This window comes from Sciurus carolinensis, chromosome 7, assembly GCF_902686445.1.
Source record: "Sciurus carolinensis chromosome 7, mSciCar1.2, whole genome shotgun sequence".
Taxonomy (NCBI): Eukaryota; Metazoa; Chordata; class Mammalia; order Rodentia; family Sciuridae; genus Sciurus; species Sciurus carolinensis.
The window spans coordinates 153,112,255-153,138,757 of record NC_062219.1 but is presented as its reverse complement, the minus strand read 5'-3'; the positions used below and the strand labels follow the sequence as shown (position 1 = coordinate 153,138,757).

The 26,503-nt window shown below is 49.7% G+C and overlaps 1 protein-coding gene across 1 annotated transcript in view; it reads left to right on the top strand.

Annotated features, from left to right (window-relative positions):
• Positions 1 to 26,503, top strand: part of Dcdc2 (doublecortin domain containing 2) — a 136,430-nt gene that overhangs the window by 87,319 nt on the left and 22,608 nt on the right. The window contains exon 9 of the mRNA XM_047559805.1: positions 21,130 to 21,230. Coding sequence (XP_047415761.1) covers positions 21,130 to 21,230 — 101 coding nt within the window. The remainder of the gene's footprint in view (positions 1 to 21,129; positions 21,231 to 26,503) is intronic.

Below are 26,503 nucleotides of genomic sequence, written 5' to 3'. Positions count from 1 at the left end.
GTTTGTGCAAGAGACTGCAGAGCGCTCACAGTCTTTGTGGCGGTTGCTGGCTGTGAAGATGTAAGGGGCAGGGGCCAGGGACCTGGACAGCAGCTGGAGACTGGAGAAGACAGGAAGATGCACTCTCCCCTGGACTCCACAGCCCCGCCAGCACTGGAGGTGAGCACTGGAGGTGAGCACTGGAGGTGGGCATTTCGGACCCAGGCCTGCAGAGCCCGCGGGGGCCGCAGATTCGTGTTCTTCCATCCCACGAGGTCTGTGGTGACGGAAATCCATATGGAAAGAGCACAGGAGAGCCCATCTGCGAGTCCCCCACAGGCTTAAGTCGCAGTGCTGTGATTTCCAGGGTTCCTTGAGGGGAAACTGAAAGCCAACCCCAGACCCACAGAGCACCATCGACGGCTTTGATGGCCAAACCTGGCGGTGGCCACAGTACAACTAGCGGGGTTGGCGGGCGGCGTGCTCTCAAGGGGCTGTGGTCCACACTCCTCCTCCTCCACTGCCACTGTCCCTCTTTGGGACACTGGCCACAGCTTGGTCACCGAGCCCTGGGCCAGGGGCCCTCAAGGCCTGAAGATCCCTGCCTTGAGCCCGGGTCGGGGAGGTGTGGACGCTAAAAGTTAGCGCAGGGTGCTCTGGGAATCCTTCATTAGCAGATGTTTAAGAGTCAGTGCTCCAAAATTACTTGCAGGAGCTTATAAATATGAATTTCCTGTAATTCACATTTTTTAAGAGCTCCTATCAGCTGCATCACAGCTTGAAAAATAACAAAAACGCATTAGAAAGATCTTTCTGTTTAAAACTAGATTGATCCCACATTTACATGGCAAAAGGAGACCATTAGCAGCAGGCAGCCGTGCCTGGTCCTGGAGGGCTGGAGAAAAAACCCACGATAATTCATGATTCGCTTTCACCCAGGTCCTGTGACAACTGTGAGTCTCCTCCTCACGAAATAAAACGAAACCCCACCACCTGCTGCTTAAAATCTCCAATTAATGCTGTAAAAGTGCCTTCGTTTAAAAAGCCAATGTGTAAATTTCTCCAAGTTGGGTGCAGACATTTCTTCAATTTTGCTGTGACCTTCTGCTCCTGCGGGTAGTAGGAAGAGCCTTCCAGATTCCAGAGAGGAACCAGAGCGGATCTCTACCTAATTATCGAAGCGCCAAAGCCCTCTCCATCCCCGAGGTTCAGTTATTGGGAAGAGAGAATCCGCACATAATCGACTACTGTGTGTTCAGGAGAAATTGCGAGAGAAGCTCGAGGATGCTTGCCAACACCACCTGTGGTTTAGAACAGGGGTGTTTTTCGAGAACTGCGGAAGAGAAGGAAGGGGCGGCGACAGGCTCTTTTGCATGTTTTCTTGAGTGCATTAGTCGTACAGGTGGCAGGTTCATTGTGACATCGTCATGTGTGCATGGAATATAATTTCCCCCCTTCAGTCCCCAGTACCTCCCTGTCCCTCCCCCTCCCCCTTCCCCCTTCCCTTTCCTCTACTTACTGGTCTTCCTCCTATTAATTTATAGTTTTTTCTTTTTTTTTTAACATTAGTGCTTTATAGATTTACTCAAAGCAAAAATTCACTGTGGTCTATTCATATATGTACCTAGCACAGTGTGGTCAGTTTCATCCCCAGTTCCTCTCTTTTCCCGTCCCTCCTCCCTCTCCCTCTCCCTCTCCCTTTCCTCTACAGCAGTGATCTCCCTTCTGTTTTCATGGGACCCCCCACCCCCCTTATTTAGCTCCAGCTTTTGCATTTGAGAGAAAACATCCGACCCTTGAATTTCTGAGTCTGGCTTATTTCACTTAGCATGATGCTGTCCAGTTCCCTCCATTGAGGAGCAAATGCCATAATTTCATTTTTTCTATGTGGCTGAGTATGAATCCATTGTGCCTACCTACCGTGTTTTCTTTATTCTCTGCTGCCAGGCACCTGGGCTGGTTCCACAGTTTGACTCCTGTGAGTTGTGCTGCTGTGAACGCTGATGAGGCTGTATTGCCGTCGCATGCTGGTGTCAGTTCTTTAGGATAAATGCTGGGGGTGGGAGAGCTGGGTTACGTGGTGGCTCCTTTAAGACACAGCTGGCAGGTGGAGGACCAGAACTTGGGGCACTTCTCAGCAGTAGGAGGTCCAGGAGCTTCCTTCCTACGCTGGCAGTCAGGTTAATCAGAATTCCTGAGAGGTGCGCCCCTGGCCATCTTTGACATGCCCCCTCCTGTTTACGAGATGGATCAGGGAGCGGGGAACTAAGACCCTGGGTGGTGGGGCAGCTGAGGAAGGGGCAGGCGGGTGTCATCTGCAGCCTGTGCGATGGCAAGGTCAGGAGGCTGTTGTCATTCCAGTCATTCCCGCCCATTGGGGAGGAGCCAGCAGGGACAGAGCTGCTAAGAATCAGGGGGCTGGTGTGGCTGCATGGAGCAGGGCCCTGGCAGACACCACCGTGCTGGCCTGGCCTGCTCCAGAAGGCCCGTCTCTGCCCACCTCTGGAGGCCTGCTCGGTGTGCCCCGGTACCACCTCCCATTGCTCCCCAGCACTTCCCGCAGCTGGCCTGCTTGCTCAGATCCCGGCTCCTCCAGCGCCTGTGCGTGTCTCCAGTTCCTGCCCGACACTGCCCACACCTCCATTTCTCTTTTCTGTGTGGATACAGCAAAGCCCAGGGAGTGTGGCTTCCCTGGGAAGACCGGGTAGTCCTCACCTCACTACGCTTAGCCTTTCACTTTCACGTGCTGAGTCTCAGAACGTCCAGGGCAGGACACTGATATTTTGTGGGCACCCTGCGGTCTTCTCAGCTGCTCTTCCCTGGGCGGTTGAGGTTCTCCTGTCTGCTGAATTTCCTGCTACTTGCCTGTTCCTTCTCAGTCTGGGAAGAAAGGCCCCACTGTTCTCATGTCTTGGTTTCATCAGAGGCCTCTCCCTCTTCATCCCCAGCCCTGGATCTCCCTGGAGCCCCGTCAGACGGCCCAGCTGCCTCTTGCATCTGTGACCTGATGTCACAGAATTTTCAAGTTTAAGGGACTGTACATTAAACTTGTTCTCCCTGGAACCTTTCCAAGGATATCTGCCTTGTATATTCTGCTTGGATGGCTCAGTGAGAAACCTCAGAGTCGTCCTTCAGCTTGTTCTTCTTCCTGGCTGCATCCCACGGGACACCGTCGGGGCCACTTCCAATGTGTCTGCGATCAGTTGCTGCCCCTTGACGGCGCAGTAGCCTAGATCACGTGCTCTGCTGTGGGCTCAGGGCTGCTCGAGTGTCCACCTTGGACTTGTTCTCCTTTGATCCTTTTATCTATTCTTTTTTCCCCTGATACTGGGGATTGAACCCAGGGGTGCTCTGAGCTACATCCCAGCCCTTTTGATTTTTTATTTTAAGACGGGGTCTTGCGCAGTCTCCCAGGCTGGCTTCAAACTTGCAATCCTCCTGCCACCGCCTTCTCAGTCCCTTGGATTCCAGGTGTGCACCACCATGCTGGGCTTCCTTTCATCTATTTTTGACTTAGTTGTGAATTACTGTTCTGAAACATAAGTATGGTCCCGACCCTCTCTCACTTGTCCCCAGAGTGGCCTGTCTCTCGAGGGGGAAGTGAGTCTGGGCCTGGCCTGCTCAGTCCTCACTGTTCCCACTCAGGGGAGGCCCAGCCTCTGGGCTTGTGCAGACCTTACGAGACTCTGCTGAGGTTGCTTCTGGGTGAGAGCGTCCCTGAGCCCTGAGTCAGAAGCCTCTGTGTTCTTAGGGTGCCTTTTACGCTTTGCACGCGCCTGCACCCCAGCCTCCGTTATGTAACATGCGGTGAGTTCTGAACATGACTGGAGACCACAGACTGCGACCTTTGTTCATCTCCGTGTCCCGGATGTAGCTCAGTGCTTGGATGGATGGAGGGGCTGAGTATCCATGGATGCACATCTACTGTGGGCAATATTACATTTTACACTTTCCCTGTCAGTACACAGTGCCCGATACCCGTGTGGCAAAGTGTGCTCCTTGGCTAGGTTGTGATTTGGGATGTAAGCAAGTGAAAGTCCGCGGCAGGAACCAGGCGTGAGGGTGCAACGCTGGGCGTCCGGCTTCCCGCCGACCTGGGTGGCATGTACTTGCTGCGTCAGGATTTGGAGTGTGGAGCTCACTGTTCCTGCTGTGGTGTTCATGGGAGCACGTGGTTTTAAAGCAAGGGATGAATCGCCAGGTTGGTTTGTTTGTTTGTTTCTTTTCTATTTTTTTTTCTTTTTTTTGGAATATTCATTTCATTTATATTGGATAGCCAAATAAAAAGACAAACAAGTTTCAGACTTACCAAGGAGCTGTGGCCTCAGAGTCTTGTGTCTGCACCTGCATGTTTGTGTGTGAGATCATGGGGGCAAGACTTCCGAAGGCTCTCTGTGTGCAGTGCATAGAATTCAAGTGAATCTTGGGCTTGCCACCTTAGAATCTTTGCACCAGAGTGAAATGCAGAGCTGACCCCCGGCTGGCTGGGGGCATGTTCAGTATGGCTGACCAGCAGTCCCAGGTCAATGTTCGCTTTTAGGGCTCCTTTGTGAACTTTCTGTGAATCTTCACATCTGTCTGTGTCTATACTGACACGATATGCACTCACATGTGTGTGTGTGTGTGTGTGTGTGTGTGTGTGTGTGTGTTCATCTGGTTAGACTGCATGCTTTTCTGCTCAGGGACTGACTTGTTTGTCTATTCATGTCTACTGCTTATTCTGGGTCAGTCACACCTAATAGGTTGTCCAACATGCTGCAGATGCTCAGACATTACTCCCTGACATCTTAATTATCTATGCGTATCAAACTGAAATGCTACGAACAACTCCATTTTCAAAATTAAAAAAAAAAAAAAAAAAACACCTGGAATCCCTTAGCATCTCTAAATCGCCACAGCTTTGCTGGGGCACAGATCCATCCACCACTCAGACAAGCTGTGTGTGGGAGGGACCCCCAAACTGGAGGAGGAGACGGAGTGTAAAACGGAGCTTTGACTCAGAAGTCTGCGGTGCCTTGCTCTCTACCCTGCCTCCTACCTGGCTCCGAGCACGGTACCGGTGTAGCACACACCTGCCGCAACACTCACCGACACCTTCTGGATTGTTTTTTTTTAATTGGTTGATTTCGTGACTCTGTTGGATGCTAAGGATACAAAGATGAATAAGAAGTGCCTTCCTGCCAGGCGTGCGAAGCGGGCGAGGTCATTGGTAAGTGCTCAGAGATAGAGGGGATCTGGGTGTGCTGGGGTCACACGGGGAGGGCTGAGCCTCCCGGACGCTGAGGGTGGTCCTCAGCAGTGGCTCCCTGTCATCCTGGACGACACTGGAGAAGATCGCCAGGTCTTGCACCAACACACACCACAGCTGCCCCACGTGCCTGTGCTCACACACACTCACACACCCCCGTGCACTGCCAAGTGCTTTGGCTGAGGATGATCTGATCCGGGCCACCCACGACCGGTCATCAGGGACCACCTTACTGTGCTCCTGGGAGTCCCCCGTCAGCACGGGCTCATTTTCTCAGCTTTCTAATGGAAACGTGCTGGCCAAGGCCGTCCTCGGCCGGACCCCACTGTCCTTCACAGTGTCGTCTCCGGGGCCTCTTGGCCCATGCAGACTGGCTCTCTCCTGACACTCATGTAATCTTGGACAGGTGCCTAAATGACCTCTGCCCTGTGTCCTGTGCTAAATGAGGTAACACCACCCCCAAGACTCCAGTAGTAACCGAGTGACCCGAGCCGAGACCTGGTGGGAAACCAGCACTGGAGGTGTTGCTGTGGACTCTGGGCTCCTCGCATCGGCACCTGGCGTCCCCCGTTAGCTTGGCGACTCCTCCGTCGTGTCTTCCCGGCCTCTTCCGGGCCCTGGGTTATTCTGCCTCTCCTTCCATGTCCAGCTCTCGGGGTTGCCCCCGCCTTCTCAGGCTAGCAGCCTCCCCAACCCACCGCCCCCAGTTGTGCTGCCTCAGATCCTGCTTCTGGGATGGTCTTTCTAAAACTCCGATCTTGGCTGGTTCCTTCTCTGCTTAAAACCCTGCCAGGCCGCCCCCCGTCAGGACCCGCATCCTTCAGGGTTTAGAGGTCTCTTCCACCCTCCGGCCCTGCGTCTCCCTCTGCTCACTTTGGCCTTTCGCAGGGACAGAGTGCTTCCTGGTTCCGAGACAGGCCTGTCCAAGTGGGCTCTGCAGCCACAGCCCTGGTGTGACCGCTTCTCTCCCTCTCTCCCCCTCTTCTCCTTGGGTGTCCTGAGTCTCTGTCCCCTGGGCCCCCTGGTGCCCCAAGCAGATGTCCACTCGAGCACTGGGGACCTTGGTGTGCCATTTCCTACAGAGCAAGCACTGTCTTGTTCTCTGTGTCCTCCTGGGCTCCTGCTGCGGAGCAGCCGCGGAGGTCAGTACAGAGTGGAGCCAGGGGATGAAAGAGTGAAGGGACCAGTGAACCAGGAAGGTGCCTGTGACGGAGCCTGGATGGGGAGCCTGGCCTGCGAGCCCGGAGAGGCCAGCTCCACGTTGCTCTGTTGGGGAGGAACGTTCCCATCTGTCTTTCTGAGGGGTTGGTGGGAATCTGTGTGCCTGGTGGCACCTGCAGATGATCCACGTCACCTTAGGCCTCTGCGTGAAGAGGAAGGTCGAGGAAGACATCGAGAGCTGTTGACGCATTAAAAAACACTTTTATTTCCCACCGATGTGAAACCCAGTACTGTGAAGGTCAAGGTAATTCTTACTCTTAAAGCCTTTTAAGAAAGTATTAGTTGTGACCATTTTCTCCCTATGACAATTTTGCCTTCTCTGTGCGAGTGCCCTTTTGGTGGTTACACAGCTAAGTATGGCAACTATTGCTGGCTGCAAATCCCCAGGCACAAGATAATTTATAAAGAGCCTATTTGGCACAATCCCTATGCAATGCGATTTATGTCTTATTTTTATAAGCTAATAAATTCAGGGAAGTAAATCAGATGTGCAAAACATTTATATGGATTGTTTATTTAATGTAGAAATTTCTTTGGGGGATTGTCTGTCATTTATGCACGTAGTCTGTAACTCATTTGCCAGCATGCACCATCTCTGACAACTCAAAGGCCTTTCCAAAGTTAAGGTACAATTGCTGCGACCCGCGTGAGCCTCAGAAAGTGGATAAATGGGGGAGTGAGAGAGGACCTCGACGCTTGCACAGAACAGGGGCCTCTGGGTGCTGTTTCAAGGGGCCACGGGGCTCTTTTGTGATTGCATCCACCCTGTTCACGTGTGTGCCAAAATGCCAAGCTCCCGGGCCCAGGTGACCACGTAGTTTCTGCATGTAGTTTCTGCATCTACTCCCCAAACGTTCAGCTTAAAATGCATTTAAGAACAACACGTGGTACGTTTAAATGTAACATCGGCTGTGTGAATAGTCTTAGAATTGGATTCGTAACAAAGTCCATTCAGTTAGACACAGTCTCAGTGATATTATGAGCTCCCTCTCTACTTAAAAGCTTTTTTCCCCCCAAAAGTTGTCTGATAGAGGTTTGCCAGATTCCTTTTAAACCCAGCTGTGGAATTCATTAATGTGTGCTAAATTCATTTGGCCACTACTTTTGAAAAGGAGAAAATCTTCTTTTGTACATGCATACCTAGATGAAAATATATACTTTAACCAGTCTTTTTTTTGTTTTTAATCAAAGTCCAGTTTTTGCTTAAAAAAGAGAAACTATATCCAAGTAAGCAAACATGATTGAAAACAAAAATGAGCCGGATTTTAGTAGCGCTTGGTGACTTCATTGTTTAAGCAGTTACTCAATTTTTTGATCGGTTTTATTTGATGTTTCAGTTTATCTTACTGCCTTATACACAGTTACACTTTCAGCTCAAATTGGGATCCCACCTCCTTTTTTTAGCTCTTCTTTCAATGAGAAAGAATACATATGAACTTAGGACCATCTAAGGAAAATGGAATTTTGGGGGGGGAATTCTTCACCCTGAAGCTAAACCTCTTGCTTTTCACTTTTGAGCTCAGAATAGAATTGGTGTGGATGCTCTTGTCTCCTGTGCACCGTGCATGTGACACTCACGTCCTATGAAAGCATCTCCATCTCCACCGGGGTTTCTGATGCAGTCAGGTGTTAAACCTGTGGTTATTTTGGTACATGTGCCTTTTATGGAAGCATCCCAATAGCCAGACCCCAAGTTAGGAAATGTCTAGTTTTACTTCATCTGGAAGAAAAATTATCCTAAGATGGTTAGAAGGTGCAATAAGAGTTTATTTTTTTTAAAGAAAAGCACACAGGTAAAGTCCTGGACCTCCTGGCCTTTTAAGCAAAACGAGATGAGACGGTCTCCCTCCAGCACACCAGAAGGTGCACCCCAGCCTTAAGCGCAGGTCTTGTGCTCCCTGCCCGAGTTGCCAGACTTTTAAAATTGATACCCCTCTGTTCTCTCTTGTTCCTCCAGCCTTTATTTGCTTATGTGGCTGTAAAATTTTGATTTATTTTAATGAATGTCCTCTCTTCCTCTTTTTCTCATTTATTTCCCCATCGTGAGCTCAGACTCCCCTCCTGTCTCCACAAGTCCCACCCCCACCCCAGTGGGGCTGTTTCCGTTTTTTATTTTTGAATTTGTTTCTTATCTACAACTTACCACCAGCCTGGGTACGGACTGTGGATGAGTCAACACATGTGATGTACTTAGAGTGATGTTTGTCACACAGTGAGCATCCAGTAAATGTGAGCTGACCTTCATCCTCATGAATATTGTTATTATTATTAATTTGCATTTAGTTCTAGTTAAGTGCTGAAGAAAACAAAAATGTTTCTTGATATATCAGCATTTCTACTTATTCTAAAACAGATAATTTCTTAGGTTTACCCAAATTTGTGTTTTGTTGTATCTGAAAGTATATGAAATATAATCACTAAGAGAAAATTAATTCATACTACACTTAGTACAATGAAAATATTAGAAAATTAGAGTTTAGTAAAAAAAAATCTATTGAGAAATTGTTGCCTCTCTTCCCCTACCGAGATGGAAAGAAGTCAGTTTATTACTCAATTATCAGTAAAGAAAGAAGCAAGAATATCTGAGAGATACCATCCCCAAACTGAAGAAGACAGAATTACTCTTTTGGAGTGAAGTGAACCTGATGAACTCCGGCCACAGGCTGAAGTGGGAAGGAAGACTGTCTCCTGTCTTTCCTAAGGTGTGACATTTTGTTAAGACCCACACAAACCGGCGGGTCATACTGCTGAGAAGCACCCAGCATCGGCTGGGTGCTCAGTCAACACTGCTGTCCCACAGCACCGGTGCCCTATGAGGAGAACTCTGGCTGATTTGTTTTATCTGGTTTGAATTGTCGCCCTTGACGGGCTCCTGATGGGCCCTGCTGCTCCGTGCCTCCCTTGCGTACTTCCTGTCCCTAGCTGAGCTCTGCGTGCTTCCTGTCACTAGCAGAGGTCTGCATACTTCCTGTCACTAGCAGAGCTCTTTATACTTCCTGTCACTAGCAGAGCTCTGTATACTTCCTGTCACTAGCAGAGCTCTGCATGCTTCCTGTCACTAGCAGAGCTCTGCATGCTTCCTGTCCCTAGCAGAGCTCTGTATACTTCCTGTCACTAGCAGAGCTCTGCGTGCTTCCTGTCACTAGCAGAGCTCTGCATACTTCCTGTCCCTAACAGAGCTCTGCGTGCTTCCTGTCACTAGCAGAGCTCTGTATACTTCCTGTCACTAGCAGAGCTCTGTATGCTTCCTGTCCCTAGCAGAGCTCTGTGTACTTCCTGTCACTAGCAGAGCTCTGTATACTTCCTGTCACTAGCAGAGCTCTGTATGCTTCCTGTCCCTAGCAGAGCTCTGTGTACTTCCTGTCCCTAACAGAGCTCTGTGTACTTCCTGTCCCTAGCTGAGCTCTGCGTGCTTCCTGTCACTAGCAGAGCTCTGCATGCTTCTTGTCACTAGCAGAGCTCTGCGTGCTTCCTGTCCCTAACAGAGCTCTGTGTACTTCCTGTCCCTAGCTGAGCTCTGCGTGCTTCCTGTCACTAGCAGAGCTCTGCATGCTTCTTGTCACTAGCAGAGCTCTGTGTACTTCCTGTCACTAGCAGAGCTCTGGCCATCTTTTCTTCCATCGATGCTTTGACATTTTACGGAAATGTTTCTGTCGCTTACGTAGGGGCATTTTGTGGTTACTAAGCATCTTAAAATGGAGTCCAATAGAATTTTTTCAAAAAATGAACTTGGCTCAGGCTATTTTGAATACAATTTGGAACCGGGTAGCTATTGCCGAGAAACATTTCCAATGGGAAAATTCGTTTTTATTTGTTTATCAACGTAAATTCCTTGAATCACAGACTTTAAGTGCACTCAAGGCATGCTAGCCTGGGGACATTGTAACCTCCACTTCTTGTTCAGATGGGAGATTAACCGCCAGTCAAAGCTAAATGATGTCTCTAGCAAGGCATCAACTCTGATAACATTTTATCATTTTCTTAAGAAGTTACTGAGACTGCTCTACAAACACCTGGAATGTTTCGATTTCAAGAGATCTTAACTGATTACCTAAAGCAAGTAGAAGCATACTAATCTGGAGCTGCTGGAACAAGTTAGAGACGCTGCACTCAGACTGAAGGAGCAATCCAGGCGTGTCGCCTGTGCCAACTGCAGTAGAGGAAGGCAATCCCTTGGCTCTGGAGGACTGATTTGCACCAATTTGCATATTTTCACTTGAAGTCACTTTGCCTTCAGAGGGGGCCACAGTTCACACCAGCACCTGCCTCAGAAGTAGAGAGGCTTTGAAAGTGGTCTGTCGTCTGCTCTTACCGCTGTACTGGCATGAAACACACTGTTTTAAGACGCACTATTGCCAGTAGTTGAAAGTGAATGCTGGAGGCTTAGTTATTAAAAGGCATAATTCAGTAATAATTGATACTAATAACCAGCTTTGAGCGACACATATTTGTCTCATTTTTATATTTGTATTTGAGCTGGGTTTTTAATCCCTTAGGTATATGCTGAATGCATAATTCGAAAACATTTTTAAAAGAACTAGTTTACTCTTCCACTTTAAACTTAGTGATTGCAGATAGATTTTGGACTTTTATTACCCTGGTTTCTCTGTAGCTTCTGTTTTTTGAGATTCCTTGTATAGATTCTTGGTGATCTTCTGAAGCAAAGGAGTCTTTTGTCTCTCTGTTGGAAATGAGAGCTAACAACCATCCTAAGGTGCTCTCTGGCCTGGATTGAGTGCCGGCCACTAGCTTCCTCTTCTCGTTTTACCTGCCTGCCCACCTCTGCCTGTTGCAGGGGATTACTGTGTCACAATTCACTGAAGTATTCTAGCTAAGATTTGAACTCTGTGAACATCTGTGTAGTAAGAATGAGAGGCAGACTCATGAAGTATAGTTCTAGTTTCATTTATGTTTGTGAGATGGACAGTCTTGGTTTCTTGACCATTGGCTCACATGAGCAGAAGCTGGACAGTTCCCTGATGGCTGTCTGCAGGCTGGAGAGCTGGAGGAACCAGCAGCTGCTCAGTCTAGGAAGCTGGAGCCTCACAACAAGAGGAATCAATCTTGCAGCCCCAGTCTGGGTTGGGAGGCCCCAGAACTCCTTGGAGAGTTGCCAGTTGGAATCTGCTTTGGAAGCGTAAAGGGTCTGGAGTCTGATGCCCTCCAGGGATTGCAACAGAATCTGAGGCCCATCGAGGACGACCATCTGCTCTGCTCTGCTCTCTTGTTCTTCCACCTTTTTGTTTCATCCAAGCCCCTAGCCCATTGGACAGAGCTGCTCACATTTAGAGTAGGTCTGCCCCTCAGCTTGCCAATCATTCCTAGAAACATTGGCATACCCAAAATTTCTCAATATTCATCTCTCTTTTGTTTTTGGTACCAGGGATTGAACTCAGGGGCACTTGACTACTGAGCCACACCCGCAGCCCTATTTTGTATTTTATTTAGAGACAGGGTCTCATGGAATTGCTTAGGGCCTCGCTTTGCTGAGGCTGGCTTTGAACTCACCATCCTCTTGCCTCCGCCTCCTGAGCCACTGGGATTATAGGTGTGCACCACCACGCCCAGCTTTCTTAGGCATCTCTTAATCCAATGGCGTTGACAATTCAGACAATTCACAGTCTTCCCTTGTGATGCTGGGCAGTGGCAATGAGCTGTACTTCCCAGTCAGCCTCAAGTTCACCAGGGACACAGCAGATACTCCACAGTGCCCGTGTTGCTCAGTGGTGATATTGGGCAGTCTGTGTGTGTCAAACACATTTGCAGCTTACAACGCATCCAACTTAGGGTGGGTTTACTGGGACGCGGCCCCATCATAAATTGAGGAACGTCTCCATGTTAAGCCAGGACTAGTCACATCCTTCTGAACTCGCCGCTCCCTTCCTTCCCTGTCTGCCCCGTCCTGGTAAATAGCATGACCAGCCCTGTGGACTGGGATCTTAGGCGCCTCCTTCAGCTTTCTCCCCTTCTACCTCCCACAGCTGACTGTCAGGGAGTCCTGCCAGCACAGCCCCTCTGTGTCTCTTGTCCCTTCTGTCAACCCCATAGCTCTTGCCTTCTTACAGCCGGGGCTGGTGCTGCGTGCGGACTCCCGGGCTTTGGAGCTGGCTCGTCGCCCTGCGCTCCTTGTTTCCCATTCCATTTCTTTGTCTCGCTGGTTTCCAGCCTCACCGCCCTCCCATTTCTACCCTTGCTCAGGTGGCTTCCGTCTGACCCACAGCCCAGACTCTCCCCTGGCTCCCATGCTGACGTGGTGGCCCCCTCAGCACTGACTTTTGGGTGGTAAGACCTCTGAGTCTCCCCCTCCTGTCTGGGGTGCTCCTGTGAGCCCACACCCTGCCTGCAGTCCTGCAGTGGCTCTCCGTCCTCTCCGTGGACAGTTCAGACCCTTGGTCACCACACAGGCTCTCTGAGTCCTTCCCCTGCCAACCAGCCTCATGCCCCGCCACTCCCCCACCGCAGCCTGGTGCAGCCACGGACTGCCTGTGGTTCCTGCAGCTGGCCCGCGCTGCTCCTTGGCTGAGTGCCTCCTGCAGGCTCCCTCTGAGGCCCTCCTCTCCTTCCCTGGGCTGGGCACGCTCAGCAGCCTGTGCAGTGCTTGCCGTCTGTGTTCTGGATTTCTCCATTTCACTCCCCAGCGATAGCAAGCACCTCGAGGTCACTGTCTGTCCCTCTTCCCTGGGGTGGACCCCGCACAGGCCTGAGCCTGCTGGCCTGGCACGTGGATGAAAGAGCCAAGGTTCAGAAGCTACCAGCGAGCGCTGCCCGTGTCACCGTGACACATTTTCTGGAGTACAGAACTGGTGATGTGTGGCTCATTCACACACCAGGATAGGAAAGGTCGCCTGAGATCGTGGGACCAGGCAGAATGAAGAACAGGAATCATGAATTTTAGGCCACTTACTAGGTGACTCCAAGTCACTGGGGTGGGAAGAGGAACAATTCAATTATTCTGATGAATTAAAACTAATTTGCAGTGCAATTTTCATAAGGCTACGAGGTTAGACATGAAAACGTAAAGCTGCATATTCTTGTTGGTTTATGTAAAAACTCCTCAGAGATACTTATTATTCTCAGGCCCACATATCTGATACAGACTTCAGATCATACAAAAATTCATAGAGGTTATAAAGTCAAAAGCCATGAAGTATGTATTTTATAAATATATGCTTTAATCTTTATACTCTGAGTATTTCTGATTTTGATGAAAATCTAAAACATCTACATCTAAAAAGAATAAGATATAAATGTAGAGATAAGAACAAAATTACCTGCATTCTGGGGAAATCGATGATAATAGTCCTACTTTTGCTTTCTATCTACACTTAGATATTTTGTTATATCCATTTAAAGTTGAGATAAAATACCTGTGGTGGTTAAGACCAATTCTGTGCAAATATTTAATAGTCAAATTTATACATCAGTTCCATAACAGAAGATGTTTAATACCCTGGAGTGGGAGTCAGGGAATGGAAAGAAGCCAGATATTTCAAGCGGCAGTGACGAAAAAAAATTGAGCATGTAAGTGTATTGAGAAAATTATTTTCTGGTAATGTCATAAATTGCTAAAGAAAATCATGGCATGATGTTCTCGTTCCTGTGAAGAGTTTCTACTTGAGCTCACGGGGCACAAAGGAACGTATGGGGGTCAGCGATGAAAAATCAGTGGGTGATTAGGTGTTCCAAGCCCAAGCTGTCACTGGTTTTGAATCTTCCCCGACAGTGCACCTTCCTCCAGGGGTGGCCAGGCAGCGGGGCCCGTCACTCCTGTGGGGGATCAGAGGCAGCCTGGCTCACCTCCGTGCATGAGGAGATGGTGCTTGCGGCTTCCCTCCCTCCCCTCCTCCCTCCCTCCTCCCCCTCTCCCTCCCTCCCTCCTCCCCCTCTCCCTCCTCCCCCTCTCCCTCCCTCCCTCCTCCCCCTCTCCCTCCCTCCCTCCCTCCTCCCCCTCTCCCTCCTCCCCCTCTCCCTCCCTCCCTCCTCCCCCTCTCCTCCCTCCCTCCCTCCTTCCTCTCTCCTTCCCTCCCTCCCTCCCTCCCTCCTCCCCCTCTCCCTCCCTCCCTTCCTCGCTGTGGGCTGAGTCAGTCTCCCTCCTTCAGGCCCTGCTTCCAGGGGCTGCCTAGTGTCACCTAGCATGTGGTGATGCCAGCAGTCTCTAGAATGAAGATGGCGTGGGAATTCAGTGTGTCCTCTGTATGGCCTCGTTCACATCAAGCTAGTGGTGGTTCTCTCTATCTTCAGCTCTGCCTCTTTGACTGATGTGACACATGGAGAGTGTTGTGAATAGGCCTGTTTTTTTTTTCCTAGAGTATCATTTTATGTCTTCAAGGCCATAAACTCCGTGTTTCCCTTGCTTCTCCCAGTAAGTTTAAAGAACTGCTTTTTAAAAGAATCAACATGTGGCTTTATGTGTGACTTAGCATTTTTGCTAGAGCGTCTTGGTAGCACACCGAGCCTCCAGTTAGCAGATAGCCAAAGACTTTCACCAAGTGTTCGGAACTGGTTGTGGTGGGGTTATTTTTCTTCTTGTTCATCCTGCTGAGTTTCAATCAATTTTAAACCCTAAAGATACTAGAGTGTGGCATGTGATACGATTGAGGAGAAATGTGTGACGATTCTGGTGAGAGAGCAAGATTGTCGGCCTTCAGTACCGGCCATCCTCAGTGACCTTTGGTGCGCGTCCCTTAGGCAGGCACACTGAAGGACAGCGCTGGTGTTGGGCTGAAACCTGGGTGCATGGCGGCCAGCTCTGTGGTCACTCCAGCCACCACCACCGCAGGGAGGCCCAAAACAGGAGCGTTGACTCGACGATGTGGCGATGTGGTGATGGTGGGTCCCCACTTATCACACAACGTAGAAGCCACACAACTTCCTTCCTGGGTGGCTCCGCTTCGCATGTAGGCAGTAAAATTCCTGAGGGATAAGGGAGAAATAATGGAGGAGCATTTCTACTTTTACCAGAGTGTTTGTTACTGCTTTCCTGTGTCACGTGCACTAAGATGTCTGTTCATGATTCAGAGAGAGCAGATTAGCGCTGAATTTGGGTGCGGCGTGCATCCAAGCGCTGGGTTTGATCCTTGGTGTGGTAATTGAACGAGAGCAGTATGGTGTGTCGAAGCTATCCTCGCTCTTTAGCCTGTTAGCGGATGGCTTTGATCACAAAGGTTTAGGGCAGGGGACAAGTTGGAATATCTAATCCATTTTCTCCTGGCGGACATGTGGGTGTGGGGTGGGGGTGGTCGCGGTGTTTTGCACCTTGCAGGGAGGGAGAGAGAGAAGTAATAACAGGGAAGGAAGACAGAGGGCAGAGGGCCAACGAGGGCCCTCTGACCATGGACCTGTGGGCGGGAGGGGAGAAGGTATTGCATTGCTTGCCCCCACCCAGGGGACATCTGGGGTCACTGGGGGATCGCTGGTGACTGCTGCCCTCAGAGTCTCTCCCACTCCTTTAAGATGTGTGGGGTATCAGTTTCTTCTTGCTGCTGTAACATATCCTCACCAACTAGTTAGTTTAAAAACAAGACAGATGCATCCTAGCTCTGGAGGTTAGAATTCCCAGATGGGCCTCTCCAGGCTAAACTCAAGGCCTTCTGGCTGCGCTCCTTCTAGAGGCTCTGGGTAGAACTGGGCCCCGGCCATTTCATCCTGTAAGTTCCGGAAAGGAAACGGGAGCGCACCATGTGGGGGTGATGCTGGAGAGCTCTGGGCTGTGGGCAGGTCCAGGAACTCGTCACTGTTAAAATCCCTGGGCTGGTGCCTGGAGGACCGCGTGCAGGATGGCAGGGGAGGAGGACCAGGCTCAAGAAGAGATTCACTGAAGGGGTCGCAGCAGCCCACCCACCACATGGTGGCCACCAGACCTCATTGGTAGTGGAGATAGAAATAATGGCTGTTTGGGACATTTATTGAAAGAGATTGAAGTGACAAGGCTTAACTGTGGAATGACTCGGGGGAAGAAGGGCAAAAAGGAGGTGAGGCTAATTCCTCGTGGTGGAGCCATTCCCTGGGGTGGGGAGTCTGGGGTAGGAGTAGTTTGGGTTCAGTTCCGTTCTGGCCAGGGTGCATTCCTCTCAGACAGCCAGCGTGAGGTGTTAAGTCAGGCAGCTAGGTGACTACTTATGTCAGGATCTATGAAGATCTTGGGCTTGACGATGTCTCCTAGGGAACTGTCAGCAGATGGATGGTGTCCCAGCTACCATCTCGATGAGATGGTCTGTGAAGAAGGTGAGAGGCAGACCCGTGTGCAGTGCGGGTGGTCCGAGACTGAGGAGCTGAGCAGGGGAGGACGGCTGGCCAGGGACGAGCTGGGAAGGAGCTGCTGGTGATGCTGGTGAAACCAGAGTAGTGAACGGGAGAGGGAGGGGAGAGAAGGGGGGGAGGGGGAGGGGGACAAAGCACTGTTTTAAAAGCTGCTAGGAGACCAAGTAATGAGAACTTGCAGAGGCTCATCCTGAGTGGCCACTGATACTTTTCCACGTGCACCCCCATGGGGTGCTGCTGCAAGCAGCTGGTGGGAGGGAGGGGTGGAGACGCGGCTCCTGACACCGAGCTCGGGTGCTCTGCTGGGCTGGGCAGCCCCAGGTGGTGCACCAGCATGGGGTCACCTTACCCGAGGACCTACCTTCCTACCTCAAAGGGGGAGTTTGCTTTCATAGGCCATAAGGCATGCTGCTATTGTGCTGACCATGTGCAGTTAATTTCAGAGGAAGCAAGATTGCTAACACTGAAACTAGATACGGCTTCGTGAACAGTTTGAAGTTGTGCTAATGCCGATTAAAAGGTGACCTTGAAGAAACCTTGAATGTGCGCAAGACCATTAGTGGCACACCAGAAGTTTGCAGAAGCACAGTCTGTGGCAAAAAGGGCCACAAGCCCGCTGATGTTGGCTTGGAGGAGACTGAGCGGCTGTTTTTATGAATGTCCCGAGTGGCACTGGAACTGCTCCGTGTCCGCTGGAGTCTGAACACCTCTACCCCAGCTGGCCCCGCCCTTCCTAGGTCGTGGGCAGGAGGCCTGAGGCTGCCATGGTAACCACCACGTAACACTCACACACGATAATAGCGACCATGGTGTAAATCGCCAATTTTCCGTGCACAGCGAAACCATTGTAATAATGAAAGGATGGTGGCAAGGGTTCGAGAAGTTCGAATGCTAGCACCCTTTATAAAACATGAAGCACTTGTGCAAATTCTCTCAGTCTCTCCTTGCACACAGGTGTGCTGAATTTTCAATATTTTTTCTTTGACGTTGTCCATGGAGCGTGTTTTCTGTTATGTTTTCCTGTGGCGTTGACAGAAAGGAAGCATATTCTTATTATATCATTCATTCTTTGTCTTCCAAGTCTGGCTTTGTTGGTAAATCTTTTGTGTCGAATGACTTTAATTTTCTGATTTCCTTTTGAGCCTTCACGTTGGCCCACGGATCTTGCCTTGGGTGAAGGTACAGACATCCACATTCTGCTCTAACTCGCCCTTCCAGGCCACGCTGAGTTCGGTGTTTATATACTGCCTTGTGCTGTGAGTTCAGCTGGACCCACATTTCCTCAGAACCCGCGGTGGGGCCGACAGTGTGCCGATGCAGGTCTCACAGAGACAGAAGCCGTGGTCCAGCAGGGAGGCGGCAGTCTGGTCTGAGAGCAGCCCCGTCTGTGAGACGGAGGCTAGCACAGGAGAGCGCTGTGGTCTTCTCTGGCTGTGGGCTTCGGGGGTAAGATGGAGGTGATCCTTGTGGACATTGACTTCAAACAGGGCGTGCGGTGAGCGGGACTCTGACAGGCAGCCACACAGGGCAGGGCAGACACAGGGAGTGGGTGGTAAAGCACAGGCAGGGGACGTGAAGGGACCAGTGGCTCCTGACCCTGCGCAGCTTGGTTTTGACCTGGGACGTGGTCGAGGTCACTCTGGGTGATAAGGGTGGGTGGTGAGGTGTGACTGAGGGGTGCCCATGGAGCTGGAGAGCCCTGGCCTTCCGGGCTGGGATGCGGGATGGCGCATCCTGGGGTAGGATACGGGGTGGGAGGAGCGTCGCTGGTGAGGTTCCCTTTGGCACGAGGTAGAAGGGCATTCAAGAAGAGGCCGAGAAGTCGGGCTAGTTAGTTGTACTAGAGCTGGGAAGCCAACCCCTCCAGGGGCTATTTTGGGGAGGGGAAATTAAATATTGAGCAGAGTGTGGGAGGAGGTGGGGAACAGGGGACATCGGGCAGGAGGGGAACCAGTGCCAGTAGGAGATTAAACCAGGCAATCCGTCTTTTGTCTCATGTTGGGATGAGCGATTATCGAGCAGTTATTGTGTGCTCTGCACTCTGCTCAGACTTGGAAGACGAGGCCCAGAAGACAGGAAAGAGGTCCAGGCTGTGTGAAGAGTGAGCAACGGCCTAGGTCTGTGGTCTCCCCGCCAGATCTAAGCCCTCAGAGAGCAGCCCTGCCCCGCTTCCCAGAGTGGCCAGTGTTTAGTAGGTCGTGATACATGACCGCCAATCCATCAGCTGCATCAGCTTACCCTATGCATTAATAAAGTTCCATTTCATTGTATTTTTCATTAATTATGATGTGGCATGCCCCTATTTTATTGTTTCCGAGTAGTATTTAATGGCATGGCAAAGACAATGTGACTTTAACATAAAGAAATGACATAAATTATATATGCAATAAGATCCGGTTTTCTATCTATGTGTGCACACATGTGTGTGAGAGAGATAGAGAGAGAGGTAGAGAGAGAGTCACCAAATATTAGTGACAGTTATCTCTGGGTCATGAGATCAGAAGGTGCTTATTTTCTTCATTTTCTGTTTTCTTAAGTGCATAATTTACACAAGCAATTTATAATAAAAGTGCTCTTAAAATGTTTTCTCTAAGAATCAATACTATCCCTCCTTTAATTTCGCACAGCCTTCCTGGTTAAACATTGAACCCTGAGTGGGCACTGTCCTGCCACGCAGTACCTTCCTAGCTGCTCTTCCAGGTTTGGTCTCTGTCTATTCCTTCCTGACCTTCGTCTCTTGCCTGGAACTGCTAAGGAGCTGGCTTAAACATCTCAGGGCACCGTGGAGCAAAATCCTCCCTCGCCCAGAGAAGACACTCTGCCCGCATCCTCTGTGCGTGTCACTGTGACAGTGCTGAGCTTTGCTGGTGTGTCTCTTTGCTATTTATGTCCTCGTGGCTGCCATTTTCCATTCCAGTGCCCTTTCAATTTTATTTTGCTATTATCGATTGTATTCTTCTTTTCTGGTGGAAAGCTTATTCTAAAAACACATCTGCAGACCATTCCTGGCTCTACTGGATACAGTTAAGCATTTCCTTGATGGCGAGTATTGAGAATACCTTCTCCTGGTGCCTGCAGGTTTCTGTGTGGTCTTTGTAAGCAGGTGCAGCATTTGGACACAGAAGTGTCTCCCAAATAGCCATGGCCAGGTTCTAGGGGTGGTCTCCCGAGCCTGGCGTCTGATAAGATCGATGTCTTCTAAGGTGCCAGCAGGCCTCCCTCCCACACCCTCACTTCCCACCTGGCTGCATCTTCTTGCCCTCCGTGACTCTGAGCTGCCCTTCACCGTGGCAGCACCGGCCCCCCAACACCTCACCCAGGCTGCACCCTCTCCTGGTTGGACCATGAGCAACCCGGGGAACCATCTGCCCCCTTCCCACCTCGGGCTGCACCTGGGCTCAGTGTGCCTCACAGAGCATGGACCCACAACAAATGCATGAACATATTGCACATCAATCCAGGGTGGCCTTGTGACTGTGGCCATGTGGAGTGTCATCATGTGAAACACGTTAAGTAATTGTGGTCCGGCACACACGCTTCCGTCACGGAAACAGGGGACTGTAAGACAAAGGATAAAAAGATGTTTTCCAGACTTTAGGGGTAATCAGATACGGTAATAGATTACCAGGGAAGGAGGTAGGGTTTCCGTCCCTGGAGAGCCTTCAACACTGGACAGAGGAAACATGTGTGAGAACGCTGCGGCATTAACCTGTCTCGAGGCAAGTAGACAGACAGAATGACAAATGGGCCCAGGACGCCGTGATTACTTGGCCTGGAGAAGAAAGGCTGAGGGGAGACAGTAAAACGACTTCAAATATGGAAAACAGCCATGATTGCTTCCCGGGGAAAGCAAGTTGAAGGAGCTTAACCTACAGACTTAGAGATTCAGGCTACATTTTATACTGAGGGATTTAAAGTCATAGGTTGTGAAAATCTTGTAGAAATCTGTGAAGTAAAGGATATTGATTTTTTGTGTGTGTGCATGTGGAGTCAGCTGGATGATTCCTTTATAGTAAAAATATTTTCTGCATTGCTGTGAGCAGAGGGAATTATTCCAATACATTATATCGAGTGTGTAGCATTTCCCTGGGAAAAGTAGCATTGTAAAGCACCAAATCTCATGGCCAGCTGGTGGCTAGGTGGGGAGAACTGAGAACCTGGTGGGTGTTCCCCTTATAGGCATGCATTGCTAGATCAGTAGCCAAGGTCGAGCAGGGTTCCCGCAGAGCTCCGAACGTTTCCCCAGTGAAGATGTAGAAGAGTTGGGGGGAGAGCCAGAGGTGGCCCAAATCCCGTCTCTGGAGAGGGAACAGAAATACTACTGACAACACCCTCCCAGGATGCTGCTGCAGTTTGAGCGCCCAGCCACACGATGGCAGCATTGGACTTTGATTTTTCACTGTGTTTGTCTCCAATAACAGATGAAGGCATTTTCAAAGCTGGAGAAGAGAGGTCGGAAATGCGGGGGGCAGCCGAAGTCCAAGAAGATGAAGACACACGGGTTGAGATCCCAGTCGATCAGGTATCCTCCATGCCCTTGAACGTGCGTCTCCGCCAGGCAACCGGGGCTGTCTTTCAAGCTCTGTGTTGTCTGCTACCTGCCCTTGCTGTGCCTATGGGAAGTCAAACCTGCCAGGTGCCCGGGGTGGAAGGACCTGACCAACCTAACAGAGCTCCTTCAGCACTCCAGCGTGTTTCCAAAGAATAGCCACAGGGACGGAGTGTGTTTTAATGTGGAAAATGGTCTGTCTTTGCTAAACAGCTTTGAAGAGCAAGGCGGGATGGAGTTAGGGATGAGATTTGAAGGAGGAAATTTGATACACGCAGGAGCACTGGCTTGGGGGTTTTATCCAAGAAAAAGTCCTTCTCCACTTAGAAAAGCATTTTTTTTTTTAAGATAAAATGCCATGATATTCTCTTCAGGGTCCTTGAGAGTGCGCTGGTTGGAATTTGTTTTTCGTAAAGGAATCACTGATATGAATGCAGCTCAAATATTTGCCAGCTGTGCATTGATTTCCTCAGGCCAGTGGAGCAGTGTCCTTTGCACAGAGAGTATGCGTGTGCACGTGTATGTGCGTGTTTGTGTACCACACGCATGTGCTCGTGGAAGGGACTAAGCGGTGCCAGAAGTGAGCCAGTCCAGCCTGTAAGTCGGGCTCAGCTGGCTTTCTTACAGTTCTCGGCGGAGGGCCGGAATTCAGGTGAGGGGGCGGGAATGACAGTCTGACTCAGGGGCCTGGGGAGAAGTCACCAAGAGTTGCCACGTGCCCTCTGCCCATTAGGTGACATTTCCTTCTCCAAAAGCAAATTTCACAATCCAGCAAATTCCACGGTCGCCTTCTCCCCGTGCTGGTCTGGGAGCGACCCGGGACGGCTGCTTGGTTATTCCTCCGGCATGATCTGCAAGCGCTGCCTTCCTGACAAAAAGCCTAATGTGCTAAAAATCACAGATTCTAAAAATCCAATTTACTTTTTAGGATTTGCTATAACTAATAATTTTTCATAAACCTTAGTTATGGGTATTGTTTTCCCTGAGGGAAGACGGAATTTGAAGTCATCGGTGAAGTTATAATTGAATGTTATGTTTTAAGACAAAGAAGGGTAATCATAGTACAGACGGCACCAGGAGCCGCACAAACCCAGACTGATTTATATTCCAAAGTCGAAATAGCAGGAGGAAATCAGCATTATCGGTGAAAGGGAAATCTCTCCGTTAAGCACTTATTAAACAACTCGCAAAGCCCGGCAGAGGCATCTGTGGGCTGGTAAGTGTGCCGAGTATAAAGAAGGGGAGCGAGAGGGAGACCTGATCCCTGGTCATCCGGGCTCAGCCCGGGAGCGTGTCTGCCGAGCTCGGTGTTTTTAGGTGGCGTGTGAATGCTCGCTTTTTAGAGGGAGACTGAAAGATCGGTACGAGTTGGGTAATGACGACAAACGGACATTGACTTGAGGAAAGGAAGGCAGGTGACCAACGACCAGAGTCGCTTCCGTCCCCCGTCCCTTGGTCTCCAGGCTGGAGCTGGCGGCGGAGCGTGCGGGCTCGGGTGTGAGAGCCGGTCTCTGGTCTGTGGCCTGGCTCGGCACGCCATGGCGTGTGAGAGCTGAGTGGGAGTGTGGAGACTGAGCACCCAGCCCACTTGCTCCATCGTGGGAGGAACAGCACTGAGGATGTGGCCCCGCAGGGCCCTGCGTCCAACCACAGCCGCTGCTTTTTCAGTGCCTCCTGAATGCCACATAAAGGACGAGGCGTCATCTCACGCAATCCGGGTGACACACGGTGAGACAGGTCTCACACCCCATTTCACCATGTAAGTAGAACAGTGAGCTCACACAGGTGAGCTAACCTGTGTGAGGTTGTACCCGTAGGTGGAGCAAGTGGGGACTGAACGCAGCTCCACCGCAGGGCCGAGGAGTGGTCGGCAGGGGAGCGTCCAGCAGAAGCAACAGGAGAGCCAGTCATTCATCCAGGGAAGGAGGACATTCCTCCGCAAGGAAAGACATGCAGACCTGCACTCCCCTTGGCTCCGTTATAAATGATATCTGCACGCATACCCTCAGCCTGTGAGCTAGTTAAACTTCTCTGGACTGCTTTCTGGCTATCTAAATGGTCCACCTTATAATTTAAGCCTTTCTTAGAGAAGGGTGTGAGTTTGTGCGTGTGTGTGTGTGTAAAAATCATATATGAACAGGCTGAGTAATCTCTTTGTTCCTAAACAAGAGGTCACGTGCCAGGCTATGTGGCCTCTGTTGGGAGGCCATCTCCCGGGGCCTCTTGTAGGCAGACACTGCCTATCTTTCTTCTGAATCGTCTTTGAGGGGTGGTTGTGCTGTGAATGGCCTTGAAGGACAGAGGGTGATTTCCTCTGGAGTAACTGTTGTTATCCCGAGGTGGTTTTGTGTCCAGGGGAATATTGGGCTTTTTCTGTGGACACCTTTGGTGGTCACGATGGGGAGTGCTTTTGGGTAGCACTAGTGGGTAGAGATCAGAGACACTGCTAACTACCTTGTGATGCACTTGACAATCCTCACAACGAAAAATCATCCAGCCCAAAGTCTCAATAGTGGCGAGACTGAGAAACACTACTGTCTTAGTCAGCTCTGTGTCACGGTCACCAAAATACCTGACCGGAACAACTTAGAGGAGGAATGGTGTATTTTGAGGTTGTGGTTTCCGAAGTTCAGTCTGTGCTTGGTCAGCTCCGTTGCTCTGGCCCAAGTAAGGCAGAACTTCTTCGTGGACGGACATGGGAGAGGAAAGCTGCTCATCTCACCACAGCCAGGGAGCAGAAAGAGGAGGGAGCGAGGGGGACGGGGCATAATGCCCGAGGGCACGTCCCCGGAGACCTGCTTCCTCCAGGCATGCCCCTGCCTACAGTTATCACCCAGTTGGTCCGTCCAGATCATTAAACCATCAGATGGACCAACCCACGGATCAGGTTACAGCTCTCGTAGTCTAATCATTTTAGTTTTCAACATTCCTGCTTGAGGTTTTGAGGGGACACCTCATATCCAAACCGTAACACTTGCTTTGGGGCCAAAGCCACATTTGTTTATGGTGCAGTATAACAGATAATGGTGCAAAGGTCAGGCAGGTCTTCTCTTCATTTCATGCCACTGGATTGAATACCTGAGACTGATTAGCATGGCAAATTTTATGTATATTTTCCCCTAATAAAATTATCAAAAGAAAAAAAGATTTGGATTCCCCAAACTTGGAGTTCTTTTTCTGAAATGCAAACCACTGTAAATCACCTCGCCCTTCTCCTTGCCGTGTGGAACGTGGGCCTGGGGTATCATGCTGACATTCTGGCTGTTGCTGTTCCTGTGAGCAGCGAATTCTTTTCACTCACCAGGTGACTCGCATCTTCTGCCAGCGCCCATGACACTTTGCCAGCCTAACACATTCTCTTGCAAGTAGGTGAAACCTCAGACCTTTCGCAGTCAGATGTGGTCTACTGGTACCATCTAGCCACTGTGTGTGTGTGTGTGTGTGTGTGTGTGTGTGTGTGTGTGTGAGAGTGAGATGGGATATTGTGGACTAATTCCAGCTAAAAAAGATCCTGAGCTCTGCCCCTGGGTCCAGATTTTTTTATTAGTCGGTGTTAATAATGGTAATGAACCTGGCACTGCTTCCAGACCAATGGGGATATTTTATGTCATGGGGAGGCCAGAAAAATCATCTCTTAGAGGAGAATTTAGTTTAAATAAGAATAAGGCAGTCTTTTAAAACCCCCTTTTGCATCCACATTCTAAATAAATCAGATCTGCTTTCTGCAGTGGAGCAAACCTACAACTAGCAGTTACCTGGTGCAGATGACATGTGTCAGTATGCTCCAGGATCAAATGATGCCTTTCCAAGATAAGGGGGCAAGAAATGAGCCTGCTCTCCACTTTAGTTAAGTAAGCTGCCCCTTGTAAGTATGGATCGGCCAGAGCCTGCCATCTCTGAAACACAGGCAAATGAATATCTGTAGGATAACCAGATAAGCAATTGTATTTTGCATTTTGTTCCATTTAGCAGAAGAGGGCAGAAGATGGGGATGCGACCTTTAGAGTGGTTTTGGATTGTTTTATAGCTTTTCCTATCAGTAGGGTTGATTTCGAGTGGTAAAATAATGAGGGTTGCAAAGTGTTTCATGCTAAATAGTTTCATTAAATAGCCTTTAAATCAGCATGATGAACCCTGGAGCTGAGGAAGTTTGGTTTTTAATTGGGGATTGTGCTATGTGCCATTTCTTATTTATTTATTTTAAACTTTTTAATCTAAGTTGTTATGCACATAATAGTTTTAAAAGTCAACCAGTTCAACAGGAATTATAATAAAAATTGTATCCCGGGCTCTACCTTCATCAGCTCAATCCCTGTCCCTTGAGGGCAAATGATTGGAACGAGTTCAGTTATTCCTCATGGATTACACTAAACACATACCTACTATTCTAAAACATATGCCCACTTCCCTATTTAATGCCTACGAGGTCATTAATTGTACAAGAATGTCATGTTACAGCTTAGTTGGCATTAAGTGTCTTTTATTTTTAGATGAACGTAAAATAATGGAGATCATTTTAATTTATGGCATCTAAATTGGAGACAATAAAGCTCTTGATTTTGTTTTTTAAATTTAGATATTATTCATTAACTTTCTAGCTAACAAGACTATAGAAGATGATTATTGAGATGTCTCATCTGCCCCCACCCTCAGTAAAATTAAGGCCACACGCACACCTTCTCCTTCTTTCCACTCTAGTTTTACAAGTTTTTGGCTAATCTAATCTTTAATCGGCACATTATTCTCGCTATGCAGTTGCTCCTGTTTTTTAATCTTCAAAGTCTTTCTTTTTGGATACGCATGACAGTAGAGTGTGTTTTGTCGTGCGACACAGACATGGACCCTGTTCTAACCGGGCTCCCATTCTGTGGTTGCCCTGCGTGGGGTTTCACCGCGGTGTACTCACACTCGGACATAGGACAGCGATGTCCGGTCGGTCCCACCGCCCTTCTGCTGCTGCCCCCATGAGTGTCCTTGGCTGACGGTCTCAGTGCCTGTTGCATCCTTGTCCTTTGCCTCCCCCAGGATAGCAATCACCTGTCTTCTCCTTTGCCTGCTCTTCCATGTGTCTGTTGCCAGGCCCTCTGCACTCCTCCAGATCTGCGGGCCGCCTCTCCAGACGTGAGCCAGTGGGGAAGGAATCAGCTGCGCCTGTCAAGGCCGTGACCTGCCGGGGCTGGATGGTTCCTCTCCAGATCTGCCTTTCAGAGCTGGCCAGGTCTTTTCCTCACTCGCTCAGGAGTTTC